The sequence below is a fragment of the Aplidium turbinatum genome, chromosome 12 (assembly GCF_918807975.1).
Source record: "Aplidium turbinatum chromosome 12, kaAplTurb1.1, whole genome shotgun sequence".
NCBI lineage: Eukaryota > Metazoa > Chordata > Ascidiacea > Aplousobranchia > Polyclinidae > Aplidium > Aplidium turbinatum.
In genome coordinates, this window is record NC_137483.1 from 25119134 (window position 1) to 25141886 (window position 22753).

The 22753-nt window shown below is 34.6% G+C and overlaps 1 protein-coding gene across 1 annotated transcript in view; it reads right to left on the reverse strand.

The window, feature by feature from the left end:
* Positions 1 to 22753, reverse strand: part of LOC145780713 (calpain-7-like) — a 97940-nt gene that overhangs the window by 48174 nt on the left and 27013 nt on the right. Inside the window, exons 4-6 of the mRNA XM_082592333.1 lie at positions 4906 to 5107; positions 3046 to 3146; positions 1848 to 1942 (exon numbers count right to left, since the gene is read on the reverse strand). Coding sequence (XP_082448459.1) covers positions 1848 to 1942; positions 3046 to 3146; positions 4906 to 5107 — 398 coding nt within the window. The remainder of the gene's footprint in view (positions 1 to 1847; positions 1943 to 3045; positions 3147 to 4905; positions 5108 to 22753) is intronic.

Genomic DNA, 22753 nt, shown 5'->3' on the forward strand with positions numbered 1-22753 from the left:
ACTGCTCAGTTTGAAGACAACAGCAGCAGTTTGGGTGGACTGGACATAATAGTTTAGAAGTTGGGACATTTGCGGTGGTGGTGCAATTCAACAACAGACGGTCTGTGCATAATGTGAATGAAATTGTAAAACCGTTAGATGATGATGGTGACTACGAGGTTGCATTTTTGCGCAAACATCCCAAAGGAAACGGTTTCATTTCACCACAGACTAAGGACATTCATTCTGTTTCTGCCTCATCAATTGTTTTTGTCTTCCCCCCACTTGCAGGAACGACAAAACGAATAGTCGCCATTAAAAAGTTTTCAACCGACTTTTCGCAGCTTAATCTATTTCTGCAAACTGTTAGCAGTGTGTGCATTTGACAGTGTATTTATAGTATCTTAAAAGTTTACTCTAATCACCTTTAAAGTCTAGCACAGAGGCGTGCAACATACGGCCCGCGGGCCAGAGCACGGCCCGCGGTACCCATTTACGTGGCCCGCACATTCTTCATCAAGTAGTCCATTATTTTTAAATACTTTTCACTGTTAGATCCGAGGATGTTGTTATTTGTAACGTTATCATTTGCACTATTGACTTTTAGCATTATTACATCATTAGCATTATTGTTGCGTCATTAGTAAGCGTTGTAGAAAACCGCCTTGTTCTTCCGGCAATGATTCAGTAACATAAATCTTACTTTATGGGTGCAGTGTGGTGAATATATTAATATTTATTCTACAAAAAGCTTAGCATAGTAAAAATGTCCACAAGTAAGAAAAGGAAGGTTGATTATGAAAGGCGGAAGTTCAACAATGAGTGGTGCATAAATTACTTCGTTGTTCAACACAATCAAGATGTTGTTTGCCTGATTTGTCAAAACACTATAGCAGTAATGAAACAGTACAATATCAAGCGACGCTACTGTGCAAAACACTCTGCTAATTATGATAGCATTGTGGGTCAATTACGGTTGACAAAATGCAGCAGTTGAAAAAGTCTTTGAGCAAACAGCAAGATGTATTTCACGGTTACAAGAAAGACATTGAGCTTGTTACAAAACTGAGCTTCAAGATATCTGAAACTCAATGTGTAACTTGATTGTGTGTATTTTTCCATTAAATAAATTGTTCATATAAATTCATGTGTTATTCGATAGACTGGCCCTCAGCATCATTATAATTGTACGTTGTGGCCCATTGCGATAAACAGTTGCACGCCCTTGGACTCTAGCATATCAGAGTAGTTCAAGGGTCCATACCCGGTGGTTCAAGGGTCCAAACGCGTTTGCACCCTTGAACCACTCTGATCACCGTCAATGTTGCCAAATATTTTTGTTGATCCTATAATCATATGTGGTTGAATTATTCACACAATATACTGAAGTGATCAAACTATGTTGTGCTGAAATTTCGTCATCATAGAGTAATTAGTTAATAGCTTTTAATGTGAAAACTGAAAAAGGGGCTCATCGGTCCATACCTTCTCCTACGGGCAACAAAGGATGGAAAACTGTAAAGCAACTAACTATTAAAATTGTGATAAATCCATCTCTTGCATTGAGCGCGATGGGAGCTCTACAAGGAAATTTCACTCTTCTTAGTGGTGTTTCTTACAGCATGAGGATTGCAAGATATGACATTTATGTAAGCTTTTAGTTCTGCTTTCGAGGAAGAGAAGATTGCCAGATTCTCTGCAGCATGGACAAGGTCATCCCAATACAACATCACTCAAAGGCAACCACAACGGAAATCACAAGAGAGCACCTTTATCACGATGTACAACTGATAATAACAACGAACTCGGTACATCGCAAAACAACTTTAATTCAGAAAATGTAGAAAAGAGGCGTTGGATTAACTTACCAGAAAGGCACAGGAAAAGCAAATCTTTCACGGAGGTCAGCAGCCATGAAGGGAAGATACTCGCGTTTGTTGATCATCGAAGTGTATCGCAGTACCTGTGTACACTAAACTGCAGTACATGTAAGTACACTAGTTCACAAAAGTGCTGTTAAGTCCATTGATTTAATCGCAATGGCAAAAATACAACAACTAACATTAATACAGTAGGTACAGGCCTCGAAATTCACGGCGGACATGTCCGCCGTCACAGAATGTGATGTCCGCGGGAAGTACCATCTAGATCGGTCATATTTGTTCGCCGAGAAATCACACAAGAACTAGCGATACAAATCGTCATTGCATAGCACGAACAATTGTTGCGAGAATACAATTTCGAGCGCATCTAGAAAACGTGAATACTGCATCCCTTAGCTTCCATTCAATCAGGAAAACTTTTGATGTTTACGTTGCTTCAACGATTGATGACATTAAATCATCGTAACAAAGGTGAATTCTTCGATGGGAGTACCTGTACTTCTACACTAATCACGCGCAACTTAGTTCAAGTCTTAGGTCACGATGTCTGGCTTTGATCTCCGAGTAATATTGATAAGGAAAGTTTGGTTACAAAATAAAAAATACGAGTAGGCTATTACAGCAAGATGCAGCAAAATTTGTTAAGTTTTGATATTAGTTATTTTATTACAGTAAGAAAAGGCCCCTGGAAAATTCACTTTCGCTCACATGACACGCGAAAATAAAGCTAAAAGAGCCTAGTGATACTTTGCACAGCAGAAAATAGTAGCATTAGTGTAGAAGTTTTCCAACTTGTGTACAGAGCATTGTGACGCAAGAAGCCACACGACCTCGTTCGGTGGAAGTATAATCAGTTATGCGGCGTATTAAGCAGCTACACGGCGCTTTGACTCTTCCAGCGCACGTCGTTGGACTGATGAAAGCCTTTCAGAGTGACTTTGCTGAAATTTTAAAAAGCCTTCTAAACCATAGCCATAGAGCTCAAACGGAGAATTATCAAGATAGCGTGATTAAACATGACGATCGACGTTAAAACTGGTGTGTCCGCCTTGAGACTTAATTTGTCCACCGAGATAGCTGCTCAGACCGGGCACGTTTGTCTGCCGTCAACAAAAACAAATTTCGAGGCCTGCATTACATTAAAAAAGCTGTTACGATATTATACATACAAAGGCTACTGTACCTCTATTTCTTCCCTAGTATAGCGATCGCCGGATGATGCTGGCGACTGAATATTAGATTTGGAAGAAGCTTCACCAACAGTGGCAGCACTCTGAGAAAAATCTGCATCAACAATCATGCACAATTAATCACAAACAAACTCTTCCATCTAAAACAGCCAAAACAATTTGCTTTTAATCACCGCTGTAAAGTTTTAAACAACAAAACAAACAAACCCTCTATGCTCTTCCTTACTGTTGCTTTAAACACTAGAATACCCGGAATTTTGATTTACCTACAATGCCTGAAGGAGTCATTTTGATTCAATGTTGTGTTGTACCACCATGTCTCTTTCTCAACATGCTATAAACCCCAACTACTTGCACTACTAAAGTAGGCTACTCTGTAAGCGAGCAACTTCAGCGACTGAAATTGCGACACCCATTAGTACGTGCCGCACAACTCCTGATGAAAACCGCTGAACACCAACCCATCAGTGTGGCTACCCAGGTGAACCACCAATGAAGCTCAGGGTGGAAGAAGAACTCTTTAACACTCCAAGTCCAAAGTTTCATCTCTAACACCGCACCACACCCAATCAGAATGCTTTTGCTAAGGAATGCCTGGGTGCAGCTCAACCGCTTGCACACTGACATAGCACTATATTCCTCTCCAACATGTATGTACAAGTGAGGGATGGCTCCATTTGTGATCTATGCGTGTGGTAAGAAGGAACAAGCCGCAGACCACACCATCTGCAACTGCACCATCTACTATGCGCCAAATATTGTGCGTGATATGCATAAACTGGATGACGAAACAATTCAGTGACTGCCAAATACCTGTCCAAACATGTAGATCGAGTCGCCGCCACTGCTCAAGGGTGGTAAAAGGCAAAGCCTCTCGAACCTTGGAGTGGTGAAGAAGGTTCATATTATAAAGACTAGAAAATTCATCATCTGGTGGAATAAAATTCTCTTTTAACTCGTATTTCAGACACATCCTCAAGAACATCATTTAGCAAAGATACAGTAAAACTTCTCGCATTGTATGACCTAGTCATACAAAATACAGACATGGCATCCTCGAAAGGTGACAACACCACGGTGCCAGCAAAAAGTTTAGAAGTTTTTCAAATGTTAGGAGTTTTATTTGGTAACTTGAGTCTGTGATAAACTAATAGACTTTCACAGTGGTATTATTCCAGAATTTAGGTATAGTAGGCTATGTTGGCCTAACCTGCTCTTTCTGATGTGATCAGCAATACGCTATCTTGGCCTGACGTTTACAGTAATTTTACGTACAAGCAAACTCATACAAGGAATTAAAATGACTTCCTCGAACATCTAAGATAAACAGCTTTGTTTGTACTTCAGGTACACGCTCGTCATTCACACACACCGATAAGCCCTAAAAATGATTGAAAGTCATGGGAGAGATAGCCCTTGAAGCGAGCAGAGAAGATATGCACAAGCACCCAGAGGATTCACTTGACTCCAACAGGTATTCTAGTTTTAAATGATAGTATATATGGCACATTATAAAATGAATTTAAAAAATATAAAAATTAATTGTGAAATCCACAATTCCACATGTAAAACACAAACATATCCAGTATTCACATGGAAACATAACATATGAACTATAACAACCATGCTGCTTTTAGAAACGATCTATCCTACCGTACGTAACTAATATCATAACTATGAAAAATTAAATATTTTTTTCTGCATTTTGGCACAATTTTTCATCTTGATTAACCAAAAAGTATTTCTACAATTTGTTCCTAATTTTTAACAAGCGAAAAGAAACTGGAAAGAATAACTCTGTGAGTTTTCAAAAAGTATACAGTACACATATATGATTAGAATGCAATTCCTACCATGATTCATGATGGATGATGGCTTTTTTGCAAAGGTTTGAAAACTATTTGACGGCTGTGATGCAATGTTTGTAATTGGTAAGTCATCCAGTTCGGACAAGGAAGCCATTTGTTTTTCAGTCTTCAGTGACTCGGCCCGATCAAGAGATTGCTTGGCAATGCTTTCTAGTTGTTTCTTCAATTTTGGTGTTGCGTCACTTATCTGTGGCAATGCAACAATCACATGTTCTTTCTATGATACCCACTAAGCTTACTTCAATAACCCACATTAGTGATTTCTAAACATTGCACAACTTTTGCATGCAAACCGCTCCCAATTTTTGATGATTGGCAATTCCTTATATATAAAGTCAACAGCTAAAACAGTTTGAAAAACATAAATTTATGAATAAACGAAATATTTTCATTGGTGTCGAATTTTTATTCAAGTTTTGTACCACAAATCAAGTAGGCTATACATTCAAGAGAAAAAACAGCATCCTTGATGAATTAGATCAAAATACAGAAGCCTAACCAATTTGTTGTAAACCTTTTATGGTGAAGGATAAAAAATTGATGTCTAAAATTTAAAATGTTTTTCATTCTTGTTCAATTTATCTGAAATAAAATTCCCACTTCGGTACCGGTACCTAAAATTTTATTGAACTGACTTTTATAATTATTATGTAGCACTATAGTTCTCAGCCGAGGTGAATTCTCCACTACAAAGAGGTAAGTTTTACCTGGTAAGACGCAATTGAAAAATTCTTTCCTAATAAAATAATATACTTCCGAAACCTGCCTAGTGCCTTTGCAATACGCATGCCTGTTCAAAGCGTCCTCTCTTATCAAGCTGACCTTGCTGCTATCCTCCACAACTTACCTTAATTCCACGTTTTCTTGGGTCTTCCTTGTTTCCTATGACCATCCACTAACAACTCCAGTGCCCGTCTCAAAACATCATCTTCAACTTTGCACAACTTCTATACATCTACTTCCAACATTTCGTACACATAACAATATCCACCATCACTCTTCCTCCACATGACTAGGGTGGTTGTGATGTTATTATTATTTGCTTTTATTTGATTGTGATCTTTTCAATAGTTTTACTGTACATTGTGTTTTGATTGATTGTACATTTTTTTTTGCAGCAACCAATAAACATCTGTCTGACATGATTTCACTCGTGAACCGTAATTCCTCCTTCCTTTCCACTTTTCTTTGTGTGTCATTTGGCCGCAGCCCAAAGCCAATCTGTGCAGAGCACCTTGCTTTTACAACTGGGCATTCGAGTCGATGTTGCATTGTTTTCTCCTGCCTGCATTTGCAACTTGTGCTTCTCAAGAAACACCCCCCAGTGTTGCATCAATGTCATGCAAATTCCAATGCCAGTTTTTAGACAGTTAAAGCATCGCTAATAGCCTACCTCCATGATTCACACTCAGGAAGAGGAAGACCTGCTATGGGAAGCTACTTCATATCAGCCGATATTGGTCACTCACCCCTCGTGCCATGGGCTGGTTGTCACGATTCTCTCTATCTCTTGCACGTACAGAAACTTTGGAAAGGTGGGAGTTGGGAGACATAGCTTATTGGGATATGAAACGTTAAACGGTCAATTAAATGCCAAATAGTTCTACTTTTGAGATTGTAGATTGCTTCCAGAAATCCTTAAAAGACTAAACAAATGGTTTAGCACTTCCAACAGATAAACAAATCAAATTTTGAATTCTGCACAGCAAACTTCTTTATCGACTTTAAAATAGATATAAGCTACTACTGCAGCAGCAAGTTTACAATCGGCAATAACTTCCACCTATTCAATATTATCAGCTAGGGGTCCACGACTCCACGTCTTTAAGGCGCAGACAGTTAGGCGCCGGTCAAATAGGTGGGCACACTGTGGCGTCAGGATATTTAGGTGCGGAGCACTGTGGCGCTCGTTCATTTAAGTGCTATTCCTAGTAAAGTCTGCAGATTGTATGAGCTTGGCAGGTAGGGCAATGCTTTTCACACAAAATGTTATATTGAACAATAAATATTTTGTTTTTTTAATGCGCTTGTTCGGCATTTATTTGTTGTTAGTCCAGGTTTGTGTCGGCAAAAGCTTTATCAATAAATTATTCAAGTTTTCGAACATGACTGAGTTCACTTTTAGTTAAGTAAAGTAATAACTACACTAAATATCAGTAAAAAATATACCTTAGCCTATATTCAAGCGAGTGCTAGGCTTGAGTGAAGAGTAACTTAGTTTTCCGTTAAAGCCTGCCATCTGGGCTTTACCTATTGATTGTGACACCGGCACATTGGAGGCACTCTCATCTTGATCCAGTCAGACAACTGAAGAAAAGAAATTTCTTCTTGACTTTAATCTTTATGCTGGAGTTTGGCCATGCAGTGGGTGTCTCAAATCCACTTAATCTTTCCTTTGTCTTTTTGATGTTGACACGCATACCATTGCCACTCCTTCTATTTCTCAAATTTCTATCTCAGATTTTCCATGGTGTCACTCAACAAAACCAAATACCGTATTTACTTGATTGTAAGCCGCGCTTGTTTGTAAGGCGCCCTTGATTGTAAGCCGCATGTGATAGTGTTAAAAGTTTAATGTAAGCCGCCCTTGAATGTAAGCCGCAAATACTGTTTACACGCAAAGCTGAAACTGTTTACTGTTAAGTACCATAAATAAAACTGACAATTCCTTTTTTCTTTCGAATGCACGTCATAAATGCATGTGACAATTTAAAATGCACGTCACAACTTCACAATTGTCGGCATCAGACAACGCAGTACAGCAAAACATCTATGGCAAAGTCGACAAGGAAAAAGGCAAAAACAAAAACGAAAAAATGTAAGCCGCATTTGATTGTAAGCCGCCCTTGAATTTAAGCCACAAACATGATGTAAAAAAAAACTTTATAAGCTGGGTTTTTTTTCCGCTGAAACTTTTCGGTCATTTGTCCGAAATGACTTGAAAAAATTCGGTCATTTTTTATTTATTTCGGTCATTTTTTCTGATGAAAATATTTCCTTTCAAGTAGCTGATACAAACCAAAATTTGCACTTCCTGACCAGCTACAACATGAAGTTTCGCTGAGAAAGGTTGTTGTGTTATATCTGAGAAAAGTTAAAACAGACAAACGTTTCTTCAACGTTCATCAATGAAACTCAACCTAGCAACACCCGACCGCTGACATCTTTTATTGCACAACGGAAAGGAATAAAAACAAGAATGACCAAATAAAAAAACACGTTACGCTTTAATGGTTCGCAATTTCAAAGTGATTTAACTCTTCAACAATCTCACCGCTCACGTTGTAGCGTGCTCGCTTCGCGTTGCCGTGCCAGTGCGCATATGCCGCGTCATAATTGAATGTTATGTATGATGCAGCATTCAACCTCAAACGCATAAGTTTATCTGCAGTTGAACAACGCAAGCGATTTCTTGCTGGAGTTCGCAACCGAGAAAGCAAGCTGATTCCACATTCTGCGGTTGCGATCTCTTCATTAAAAGTTAGCAAAGCATTAGCAATTAGCTGCCAAACTTGGCCAATCTATGCCACGCTTCGCAGCTATTGTTGAAACTTCCCGCCAATTGTCACCTGGTTCGCAATTACACATTACACATTGCTTCAAATTTAAAATTTTTAATGGAGTGGAGTACGACGTTGCAAAAACCATCACACAAAATCACTATCTATCGATGTGGAGTCAAACATTTCACAGAGGGTATCACCAGTTCAAAAGTTAACAACATTATGCAACATGCTGGGATAACTTCCCGACTGACAGATCAATGTTTTCCACGACTCGAAGGAAAGATTTAAAAACACAGTGGCATTTCTAGAAAGTTGAAGTCTTTGAGTGTGTTACTTTCATGTTTGCATTTATCACAAGCAATGAGACATTGGATCAACTTGACCACCATCTCAAAAATTGATAATATAATTATGCAACATTTGTCCCGATTGACAGAACGGACCGATTAATCTCTACCAAGCGGTTTGACCTTTCCAAGGCAATCCAACATTGCGTCACACTTGAAAGCACCACGTCAGTCACGTTTGGGAAATGTTACTTCTGTATTTGCGTTATCACATATAATAAGACATTGGATCAACGTTCAAACACTAAGTTTATGTCTTGTATTTCCGATTGACAAAAAATCGTAGAGTGGCGCAAGAAGCTTCTTTGCAATTATTGAAATCGATTTGCGCGTGTTGACTACATATTTTTTCGGACATTTTGACCGAATTGACTATTTTCTTTTCGGACATTTTGCTAAAAAATCGGTCAATGACCGACAAATGACCGAAAAAAAAAAACCAGTTTATAAGCCGTGGCTTACAATCAAGTAAATATGGTAGGCATACAGTATACGGTACACGAGATCTGGGCGAGCCTAACTGGGTGAAACCCACTTGGGCGAGACTATCTGGGTGACGACCGAAGTGGGCGACATTAGTGAAAGTTTAGCCATTCGGAACAGTGGTGACCTATATATATAATTTATTGGTTGCTTTGTGGCGTCACGGTTTATCATGAAGCTTAACAGAAACCCCTTAGGAAAGAGACAAACGAATGGCCAAAAACAGGGATGGTTGACGTCAGTTATGAACGCTCCCTAACCGTTATCGATGCTTGTCAGTCGCAATTACCATACCGATGCTGATGGTGCATTCTGTTGAAACATTATTCGGTATAAGCGATTTAGGCAGCAGAACCATCCGACAACCACTGTGAAGTTCTGATTCAGTATGACTTCAAATCTTAAAATGTAATTACTGTCAGTGACAATGTGTTCTGTAAACTGCTGATGCGCCTACGCAGTGTCTACTCTAGAGCATTCGGATTAAAAAATATCAGTTGACATTCAGTCGCAGAGAACCCAGCTTGTTTTTATCTATATTGTGACTTTTCTGCATGGGTTTTTAATGCTGATTTCAAAAATATGCATAAAATTTTTTTTCAATCAACGTCTGGGAAGTTATTCGCTGTTGCTTAGCAACAACTTTTCATAAAAATGACAAAAATTCCCTTTAAAACCCCTTTACTTTTAACTTAGTATGCTCATATCTAGATTATCTGAAAGCATTTCTTTTGCTGAAGAATTTAAAAAGAGCCAGAAGCTGATCCGGCAGCATGCTAACGTCAAATGGAGCAGGTAGAGATCCATGGCTCATGCTGTCTTCTACAACTACCGGTGCATTGCCTGAGACATTGACTTCACCACTGTCCATCCTTGAAGCACTGCTTTCTTCATCAATGTCATCTCTACGTTCATTCGTGCTGGACGTGGCTTCTTCAGCGTTATCATCTCGACGCCTTTTGGAAAGTGGTTTTAAGAATGCGCGAAAGATGTTTGTCAAACAAATTTGTTAGACAAAATTGTTTGACTTTGCTTCATCTTTTCAATAATGAAATGACAACATCGCGCGGTGCCCCAATTTATACCCAGCAACAAGTTTGTGAGGAAAAATTTGTAAAAATCGATTGTTTCAGTACGTCTTTAGTTTGTATGATATCGGTTATTTTATTGTCATGTTCATTATGATGTCATATTCATATTCCCATACACTGACCTGGAACTGAAGTTTGATTGTGACATAACGAAAGTGAGAGCATTCGGGGGGAAAAATAAACGTGGCTTTCTCTCATCAGGAATTGCCTGCGTGTGGCAGTTGCCGTAGCAACAACAATGCAGTGAGTACCGCCTTTTTTCAACGCATTGTTGTTGCAGACTGCAGAGTTGCTTTGTTCTGTCGGATACCTAGCGAGAGACATAGCGTAAAACAAGAAGTTGCGCTGCAGTTGGTTGGATAATTCAGCGTTTAACAAAAACTGAAATAATTGTAACGAACACTTCATAAGTGTCATGAAAACAGGGTGGGCAAAACATATTTTGCCCACTCTCGTTTCACGGCAAGGTGAGCGCCGCCCACCCGGCCCGCCCTATTTCAACGCCTATGCCAACTAGAATAACTACAACTACCAGCACAATTATTGATCACATTTACACCAACTGTTTACACGCCCATAAAATGAAACCCTTTGTAATTTCAAGTGACGTATCGGATCACTTGCCCATTATGGTCAAAACAAACTTTACGGCATCACATAAAGAGAAGTCGAAGCCATTGCTTAGAAAAATCACCGCACAAAGGCTTGAAAAATATCTAGCTGATCTTAACTCTATCCTTCAAACTCCAACCGCAATAAGCAGTAATAGTATTGAATGGCTTATTGCTAAAATGATCTTCTTAACAAACCTACGCTACATTTTCCTAAAGTTAAACAAACACGTAAACAACATTCCTCATCAGGTAAACCTTGGATTTCTAATCGTATCTTGAAGCTTATCAAAAAACAAAATAAACTTTTTCGAAAATTTCTCAAAAATAAGGATCCCACAATAGGGTCTGCTACTATTCACTGAGTCCGATTCAGTGAGTCTGATTCGGTGAGTTTCTAACTTCTAACCCCTAACCTTAACCCCTAACCCTAAAACGGCAATGATAATTAGGCTACGGTACCCAATAATTAAAAAAAAAATAGAAAAAATCTCCCGTTAAGGGATCGAACTCACCGAATCGGACTAACCGAATCAGACTCAACGAATCGGACTCACCGAAACGGGCCATTCCGCCCACAATACACAGTGAATATAAGCAATTTCGTAACAAACTAACTCGCATAAAAACTAAAGCGAAAAAGGCTTATTACAAAGAAATGTTCAAATTGGGTAGAAGTTCCTCAGATACTTGGAAGACTGTCAAGATAATACGCAAACAAAACAAAACTAATGAATTACCATCCAAAATCTCTCTTAAGTCTTAACAATCACACAACTACAGAAAAACCAGAAGAAATCTGCGAGGAAATGAATAACTATTTTGTGAATATTGGTCATAAATTAGCTAAAGGTAAACAAATAAGCACAAATTACAGTAATAGGCTACTCTAAAAAATGGACGGTCTAGCCCTGTCACTTCCGTCAGCCTGCAACCAACAGATAATAACGAAGTAATAAATATAATTGATGACCTCAAGCATAACAAGTCCGCAGGATACGATGACATTCCCTTGACTATTATAAAGAGCTCCAAGTTCTTAATACTGTAGCTCCTTATCTTACCCGAGTCTTTAATAACTGTATGATTAGTGAAGCTTTGAAAATAGCCAAAGTCATACCTATCTATAAATCAGGCTCCAAGCAGGAACCACAGAATTACAGACCGATATCGATTTTATCGCCTTTCAACAAAATATTTAAGACAATCATTCACAAACGCTTGGCTAATTTCTGGGAAAAATATAAACTCTTCTCCCCTTTGCAATTTGGATTTCGCAAAAGCTACTCAACCAATTTAGCAATTACTCACTTCCGTGAAGATATCATAAATGAACTAAACAACAATCACATTGTGTGCTCAGTGTTTATAGATCTCAAAAAAGCATTCGATACAGTTAATCACGAAATTTTAATTGACAAGTTGAATCATTATGGCGTAAGGGGAAACGTTAAAAACCTTATTCATTCATATCTAACCAATAGGCAGCAATATGTACATATGGCGGGGAAATCAACTCTTCTCGCTCAAATATTACTATTGGAGTTCCTCAGGGCAGTGTACTTGGCCCCTTTTTGTTTTCAGTTTACATAAACGATCTTCCCGATGCAGCTAATTTGAAAACTCTACTCTATGCTGATGACACAGTTCTTTATTTGGCTCAAAAAACTACCAGCAACCTCCAGCCGATAATGAATAAAGAATTATGCAAACTCTACACTTGGCTTGATAACAATCAGTTGACACTCAACTTGAGTAAAACTAACTACATACTCTTTAACAATAAAAAGACTACACTCTCCGATAAGCAAATTAAATGGTACAATAATTAAGGAAGTTGACCACACATGCTACTTAGGAATCACAATTGATAACAAACTCAACTGGAATAAACACATTGATAGCCTCTCGAAAAACTATCCTCTTCTTCAGGCGTACTGAGTAAACTTAGAAAATATACTTCTAGAAAAGTTCTCATCAATATTTATTATAGCATTGTACACTCGCACCTACAATATGAAATTATCAACTGGGGATGCACACCCACAAAATACTTGAATAGAATTCAAGTTAGACAAAATAAGATAATTAAAATCGTTACAGGAGCATTTGAAATGAAAACTAAATTACTGCCACTCTATCAAAAAAATAAAATACTAACTGTTAATTCTACTTATAAACTAGAAATAAGCAAATTTATGTACAAATTTTATAATAATAAACTACTGGAAAACTTCAAAACTTTCTTTACACATGTATCAGCTATTCATTCGTATAACACCCGACGTTCAAGCTCCAATTCACTTTATACTAAACAGGCAAGTAAGTAAATGTTAGTTTCGACTTGTAAATGTGTTAACCCTCAGTGTTAACCTGCCACAAGCACATTTGATTTTATACCACATTTATATAGTTATGAATATGAATGGTCTTGTAAATGTATTAACCCAAAGTGGTGACGCACATTTGATTTTATGTGAGAAAGGTGAATCGCAAAGTGCAAAGTCCGAAAGTGCTAAGTCCGAATTATGCGCAACAAGCACATTTGATTTTATGTCATAAAGAAGTAGTAAGTCAGAAAAAGGAATTATGAAATAATGAATTGAAAAATGAATCTTTCCTAGCAAAAACATAAGATGCAATCAACAGACATACGTCATCCAAGCATCAAAAAGTGGTAACGCTAAGTGGTGACGCTATATCAAATGTAGTGACGATAAATGGTGACGGTTAACTCCGCACTAATTTTCTAAATTATAAAACAAAAATGTCTTATCACGAGCCTGAAAGAATGCATAGGCTACATAAGATTCACTTACATACCCTACACCGAATTACATTGCTAAACCTGATTGTAACCATTTTTTTTTGCAAACCTTCATTACATCATTTTTTTTAAACGCTTTACCAGGGAAACAACCTACAATATGTTTGCGGTTATTTAACGTCACATGATACCTTTGTGTCATCGCTTTTGTTTCATGATGCTGCGCATTGAATGTATTAATTGCGAAATCGTTTTAATTTCGTAGGCTTTCATAATTACCTTGCTTTAATTTCTTTCATTACAATTACACTATATACATTACATAAAGAGCTTGTAAATGATGTGATTTTAACTATTTTTTATCTTCGCTTCGAAGTACTGCCATAATTATTATTACAATTCAATACCTAAACAGTACACCTAAAGCATATACTTGAAGATCATAAAGGTTTATTAACGTTATTTGTGTAATGTTTCTTGCTCAACCAACATAAAAATATCAATCTCACAAAATAACTAATGTAGTGTTGTTGATTTAAATTGTAGATCTGTTGGTTCTAGGCATATAGAACATCACGATTTGAAATACCAACGCAAAATATATCAAAATCATGAACACAGTTATATTGCCAACATTAACAGACGGAGCAGAAACATAGTCATTCACAAAACAACAAACAAGAAATCTGGCCGCGGCGCAAAGGAACATGGAAAGAATAATATTAAACATAAATAGAAAAGACAAGATTAGAAATGAAGTCATCAGAAACAAAACTTGTATTAAAGATGTTATAGAAACAACAACAAACCTAAAGTGGCAACCACAGAATGGACACGAAGATATGCAAGAAGAACTAGAGCGAGACCAAAAAGAAGATGGCGAGATGCCATAGAAGAAAAGATTGGTATCACCTGGATGAGAACAGCAAAAGACAGAATGGTGTGGAAACATATGTGGAGGCCATCTGCCAGCAGTGGCATGACCGGTTGATGTTGATGATATATCAACGCATGTTTGTTCTTCTTCCCGTACAACACGTAGTGCGGGCCGATCGCGTTGAAGTTAGCAAACTGTCTGTATGGACCTAAAAATTATAGATCGGTTAATATGTAGGATTTAATTAAGATGATTTCATAAAAGTTTTGTTAACTTTTTATCGGTTTGGTTGTAGCCATGTTTTTTCGTAAAGCTGTTTGCTTGCAGGAATAGAGTTTTCACTGTTGATTCTGATGGATAGGTCTATTGGTTCGATTCCAGAGCTTTCCAAATGCTGGGTTTTGTTCACGCTGAATGTGTTATTTTGGTAAATCAATGAAGTTTCACTATTTTTTGGCTTGTATGGGTTAGTTAATTTCGTTATACTTTAATTCTTTTATTCAATGGTTTGCTTTTAGTTTAATGTAAAGTAATTAGTCAAAGGGGTGCTTAGTCGCTTATTAGTTAGTTATATGTATTATAATCTATGACTGGTTCAAAAGCTTAATAAATAATGCATTTTGGCATCTCCATTTCGGTTAATCTTCGTTTCGCTTTATGTTGGTTTCGTTAAACCTTTATTTCTTTAGGTCTACGTTTCGCTAAAACAGTGGTTTCAACTAAACCTTTATATAGTAACGTTTGAAAAATATAACTAACCTGGAAATTAAAGTTGTTGGTATGATGTCACTTAAAGCTTATAAGAATAATAGCTTTTTCAAAACAACGTTACTCTAAATTTGTTATTGTTTTTTTTTGTGCAAATAAATTTTTATTTTAGATGATGCTAATTCCAGCTAAACAATCAACATTCCTTTTATGCAATAAGAACACCCAAATGAACAGCTATAGAACAAATTGTTGCAACATATACTTCTGCAATCTGACAACTAGAAAAAAAATCAAAAGCTCTAACAGAATGCGAGCACAAATTTTGCAACATGCAAAGACACCTGATGATAAAAACACACAAACAAATCTTCGAACACAAATTTTAACGTTACAAATTATGCAAAAGAAACTTGTGATATTTTGTTGTATTTTCTTAAGCTTGTAAAAATAAAATTGCAATTTGTTGAAAATATTTTTTAAGTTTGTAAAAGAAAATTTAAGTTTGTGGCTTAAAATAATTTTTCAGGTGTATGTTTTCAGAGATAAACTTTCAGATTACAATTTGTTGAAACTATTTTTGTTATTTTCAGTTTGTAAGTTATGGAACTTAAAAGTTTGCAGCTAGTCAGTTAATTTTTGTTTTGATTTGTCAATCATACAACTTAAAAGTTTATAGTTTGTTAAAAAAAAATATTTTTAGTTGTTGGTTTTTACAAAGAAAGCTTTGTGATTTATTAAAATTATTTATTTTCATTTTTGCAAGTAACAGAACTAACTTTTTCAATTTCTTAAAATAATTTTAGAGTAAAAACTTTCAGTTTACAGTTTGTTGAAATAATTCTTTTATTTCTTTCAAGGATATTACATCTGCTTATTTATTTATTTGTTTAATTTTTATATGTTACACAATTCAGTTTGTAACGTTTTAGCATAGAAAACCAAGATGAGGTATTTCCAGCAACTTAAAGCACGCTTATGATTTTATATATTTATGAATATGAATGGACTTGTAAATGTATTAATCCTAAGTGGTGAAGCACATTTGATTTTATGTGAGAAGGGTAAATCGCAAAGTACAAAGTCCGAATTAAGTGAAGCGACATAATTGTGTAACCGCGTTCGCTTCATAATTCTCAGGATAGGATATTGATGAAAAGGCACCTTATTATGAAATAATTAAAAAATGCTCATAACATATATGAAGTATAAAAAGGGTGGAATGAATGTTTTTTTTTTATGTGATAGTTTGGAAAACATGGAGAAACAAATCTCACCAATCTATGCGCCACAACCGTATGAATATAAACCATTGTATGAGGCTGAACAAGGCTTAGCTAACGAATCAAAACTTAAACGTGCTTCAGAAAAAGTTGTTGACATCGCCAGTACTTTCAATGTGAAGCATGAAATTGAATTTAATCCTCACTTAAGACGAGCTTCATTATCTGTTTGCGTCGGAAGAAAAGCGTTTCATCCTGAACAACTTTGCAAAGTCGCGAAAAAGCTAATTGTAAAACAACCGTTTTTTGCTTTTCCCTCCACGAAAAATATCTTACCAATTTTATACTGGAGCAAAGAAGAAGATTTAAATTATTGTTCTCATAGTCAGCATATCCAGCGAGTGAAAGAGGAGCTCCTACCTCAACAAATTGATTTGAATTTTACCAATGGGAAAGTTTACGCGCCAGCTGCCTATCTCTCGTATATTATCGATGGGAAAGTGAATGTGAAGGTTTATCATGAAGCGTGTCCCTTGCCAACTCCAGAAGATCAACACCAATTACAAGAAATCCTCAAATATTTAAAAGTCCTAAAGGATCAAACACCAGCGCTTTTCGACCTCAAAAACGTATTAAATTAGATTCGATTCTGTGATTGTTTTGAACCATTTGTCAATAAAATATGATTGAAACTGTGCTGTCTTGTTTCTTTTGTCAGTCAGCACGTAAGTTTTATTAAACAACAAGATTTCCAATAAAAAACACAGCAAAAATAAGTCGTAAAGCACATAGACACATACACAAATTATATTGATAATGGCAAAGTAGTGACAGCATCAGAACAGACGATACGTTTCACATAAAAATATGCCAATCCTTTTTTAGTTTGATGATATGTGTAAATTTTGTTTCTACATTCTGACAATTAGAAAAAAAAATCAAAAAACCTAACGCAAACTACATCACTAATTGTTGCCTAAACTTAAGACAAGCATGAAAAAATACAAATTCTAGCAGAATGCGAGCACAAATTTTGCAACACGTAATGACACCTGATGATAAAAACACACAAACAAATCTCCAAACACAGATTTTAACGTTAGAAATTATGCAAAAGAAACTTGCGATATTTTGTTGTAGTTTCTTAAGCTTGTAAAAATAAAATTGTAATTTCCTGAAAATATTTTTAGTTCGTAAAAGAAAATTTAAGTTTGTAACTTGAAATAATTTTTCATGTGCATGTTTTCAGAGCTAAACTTTCAGATTAAAATTTGTTGAAACTATTTTTTTTTATTTTCAGTTTGTAAGTTATGGAACTTATCAGTTTGTTAAATATTTTAGTTGTTGGTTTTTGCAATGAAAACTTTGTGATTTGTTAAAATTGTTGTTCAGTATGTAAACGAAAATTTAAGTTGTGATTTAAAATAATTTTTCGTGTGTATGCTATTAGAATATTTTTTTTTAATTTACAATTTGTCAAAACTACTTTATTATTTTGTACTGTAAAACAAAACTTAACTATTCTTTTTATTTAAAATAATTTTTCGTGTGTATTTTCTTTGAGCAAAACTTTCATCATGTTTCCTTATTTCACATTTATTAACTTTACAAAATTAAATGTGAATAATTATATATAATGTAAACTTGATATTTGATTTAACTTATAAATTAATTAAGATAATAATAACTCAAATTGATAGTTTTCTTGTACATAGTTTTGTTTGAAGCAAAAAATATTATGATAATGTTTAGTTTACAATAACTTATTACTACTTATTGCGAATTAATGTGAGTTACTCTTAGATTGATATTTTGTTTTCTTATTTCTAAAAAATAATACATCGGCTTATCTATTTTTTATATGATACACAATTCAGTTTGTAAAGTTTTTAGAGTAAAAAAAAAATCAAGTTAAAGTATTCCAGCAACCATATCGGGGTGCTTAAACGCATAAGATGTGGCTACTCAAAGCGCACTTATAATTTGCAAACTCTTCAAACACTTTCGATGTGTCACATTAAACTTTTAAATGGCAACACCATGTACTTAAGGTTTCACCTCCATTCTGTTCTGAAGTTTTTATTATTGAACTGTTGGTTCTCTGATCGATCCCATGCTTCCATTTGTAAGAAGTATTAGTTGTCTTGTTAATACTGGGGTCACATTTTTTTTTTGACATTTTCAACCCACCTGTTAGTTTTGTTAAAAACAAGCATGGTTTACTTTGTAAATGCTAAAACTTTTATGCTGGTAGTTTTATCAAGCATATTAGGATATATTACAATTCATCTGGAAAGATAATGATTAGCTAAAACTTTCTGTTTTAAAGTAACAACAAAATATTCTATCTGACTCTTCCTTGTTTCTTCTCCATCTAAATTTGTTGTCTTATTATAAATCTCATGTACAAAATCGTGCCCAATGGACATCTATCAATGTCATCATACTTCTTCCACTAGATTTGTTCTATTGGCATGTATTATCGTACTTGTGATTGATGTTACACTAACGACAATTTATCAATCACCAAGCCAAGATAGTCAACAAAACAACATGTTTACAAAAACTATAATATTTATAGTATATATTCTTAAAGTTCATATAAATAGATATAATATATAATACTATATTCCATTTAAATATTTATAATATATTTTATATATATGTGTTAATAACATAAATAGGTATAACTTTGTAGGATAACCTAGTTAGAATATGTTTTTTTAAACATGTTGTTTTGTTGACTATCTTGGCTTGGTGATTGATAAATTGTCGTTAGTGTAACATCAATCACAAGTACGATAATACATGCCAATAGAACAAATCTAGTGGAAGAAGTATGATGACATTGATAGATGTCCATTGGGCACGATTTTGTACATGAGATTTATAATAAGACAACAAATTTAGATGGAGAAGAAACAAGGAAGAGTCAGATAGAATATTTTGTTGTTACTTTAAAACAGAAAGTTTTAGCTAATCATTATCTTTCCAGATGAATTGTAATATATCCTAATATGCTTGATAAAACTACCAGCATAAAAGTTTTAGCATTTACAAAGTAAACCATGCTTGTTTTTAACAAAACTAACAGGTGGGTTGAAAATGTCAAAAAAAAATGTGACCCCAGTATTAACAAGACAACTAATACTTCTTACAAATGGAAGCATGGGATCGATCAGAGAACCAACAGTTCAATAATAAAAACTTCAGAACAGAATGGAGGTGAAACCTTAAGTACATGGTGTTGCCATTTAAAAGTTTAATGTGACACATCGAAAGTGTTTGAAGAGTTTGCAAATTATAAGTGCGCTTTGAGTAGCCACATCTTATGCGTTTAAGCACCCCGATATGGTTGCTGGAATACTTTAACTTGATTTTTTTTTTACTCTAAAAACTTTACAAACTGAATTGTGTATCATATAAAAAATAGATAAGCCGATGTATTATTTTTTAGAAATAAGAAAACAAAATATCAATCTAAGAGTAACTCACATTAATTCGCAATAAGTAGTAATAAGTTATTGTAAACTAAACATTATCATAATATTTTTTGCTTCAAACAAAACTATGTACAAGAAAACTATCAATTTGAGTTATTATTATCTTAATTAATTTATAAGTTAAATCAAATATCAAGTTTACATTATATATAATTATTCACATTTAATTTTGTAAAGTTAATAAATGTGAAATAAGGAAACATGATGAAAGTTTTGCTCAAAGAAAATACACACGAAAAATTATTTTAAATAAAAAGAATAGTTAAGTTTTGTTTTACAGTACAAAATAATAAAGTAGTTTTGACAAATTGTAAATTAAAAAAAAATATTCTAATAGCATACACACGAAAAATTATTTTAAATCACAACTTAAATTTTCGTTTACATACTGAACAACAATTTTAACAAATCACAAAGTTTTCATTGCAAAAACCAACAACTAAAATATTTAACAAACTGATAAGTTCCATAACTTACAAACTGAAAATAAAAAAAAATAGTTTCAACAAATTTTAATCTGAAAGTTTAGCTCTGAAAACATGCACATGAAAAATTATTTCAAGTTACAAACTTAAATTTTCTTTTACGAACTAAAAATATTTTCAGGAAATTACAATTTTATTTTTACAAGCTTAAGAAACTACAACAAAATATCGCAAGTTTCTTTTGCATAATTTCTAACGTTAAAATCTGTGTTTGGAGATTTGTTTGTGTGTTTTTATCATCAGGTGTCATTACGTGTTGCAAAATTTGTGCTCGCATTCTGCTAGAATTTGTATTTTTTCATGCTTGTCTTAAGTTTAGGCAACAATTAGTGATGTAGTTTGCGTTAGGTTTTTTGATTTTTTTTTCTAATTGTCAGAATGTAGAAACAAAATTTACACATATCATCAAACTAAAAAAGGATTGGCATATTTTTATGTGAAACGTATCGTCTGTTCTGATGCTGTCACTACTTTGCCATTATCAATATAATTTGTGTATGTGTCTATGTGCTTTACGACTTATTTTTGCTGTGTTTTTTATTGGAAATCTTGTTGTTTAATAAAACTTACGTGCTGACTGACAAAAGAAACAAGACAGCACAGTTTCAATCATATTTTATTGACAAATGGTTCAAAACAATCACAGAATCGAATCTAATTTAATACGTTTTTGAGGTCGAAAAGCGCTGGTGTTTGATCCTTTAGGACTTTTAAATATTTGAGGATTTCTTGTAATTGGTGTTGATCTTCTGGAGTTGGCAAGGGACACGCTTCATGATAAACCTTCACATTCACTTTCCCATCGATAATATACGAGAGATAGGCAGCTGGCGCGTAAACTTTCCCATTGGTAAAATTCAAATCAATTTGTTGAGGTAGGAGCTCCTCTTTCACTCGCTGGATATGCTGACTATGAGAACAATAATTTAAATCTTCTTCTTTGCTCCAGTATAAAATTGGTAAGATATTTTTCGTGGAGGGAAAAGCAAAAAGCGGTTGTTTTACAATTAGCTTTTTCGCGACTTTGCAAAGTTGTTCAGGATGAAACGCTTTTCTTCCGACGCAAACAGATAATGAAGCTCGTCTTAAGTGAGGATTAAATTCAATTTCATGCTTCACATTGAAAGTACTGGCGATGTCAACAACTTTTTCTGAAGCACGTTTAAGTTTTGATTCGTTAGCTAAGCCTTGTTCAGCCTCATACAATGGTTTATATTCATACGGTTGTGGCGCATAGATTGGTGAGATTTGTTTCTCCATGTTTTCCAAACTATCACATAAAAAAAAAACATTCATTCCACCCTTTTTATACTTCATATATGTTATGAGCATTTTTTAATTATTTCATAATAAGGTGCCTTTTCATCAATATCCTATCCTGAGAATTATGAAGCGAACGCGGTTACACAATTATGTCGCTTCACTTAATTCGGACTTTGTACTTTGCGATTTACCCTTCTCACATAAAATCAAATGTGCTTCACCACTTAGGATTAATACATTTACAAGTCCATTCATATTCATAAATATATAAAATCATAAGCGTGCTTTAAGTTGCTGGAAATACCTCATCTTGGTTTTCTATGCTAAAACGTTACAAACTGAATTGTGTAACATATAAAAATTAAACAAATAAATAAATAAGCAGATGTAATATCCTTGAAAGAAATAAAAGAATTATTTCAACAAACTGTAAACTGAAAGTTTTTACTCTAAAATTATTTTAAGAAATTGAAAAAGTTAGTTCTGTTACTTGCAAAAATGAAAATAAATAATTTTAATAAATCACAAAGCTTTCCTTGTAAAAACCAACAACTAAAAATATTTTTTTTTAACAAACTATAAACTTTTAAGTTGTATGATTGACAAATCAAAACAAAAATTAACTGACTAGCTGCAAACTTTTAAGTTCCATAACTTACAAACTGAAAATAACAAAAATAGTTTCAACAAATTGTAATCTGAAAGTTTATCTCTGAAAACATACACCTGAAAAATTATTTTAAGCCACAAACTTAAATTTTCTTTTACAAACTTAAAAAATATTTTCAACAAATTGCAATTTTATTTTTACAAGCTTAAGAAAATACAACAAAATATCACAAGTTTCTTTTGCATAATTTGTAACGTTAAAATTTGTGTTCGAAGATTTGTTTGTGTGTTTTTATCATCAGGTGTCTTTGCATGTTGCAAAATTTGTGCTCGCATTCTGTTAGAGCTTTTGATTTTTTT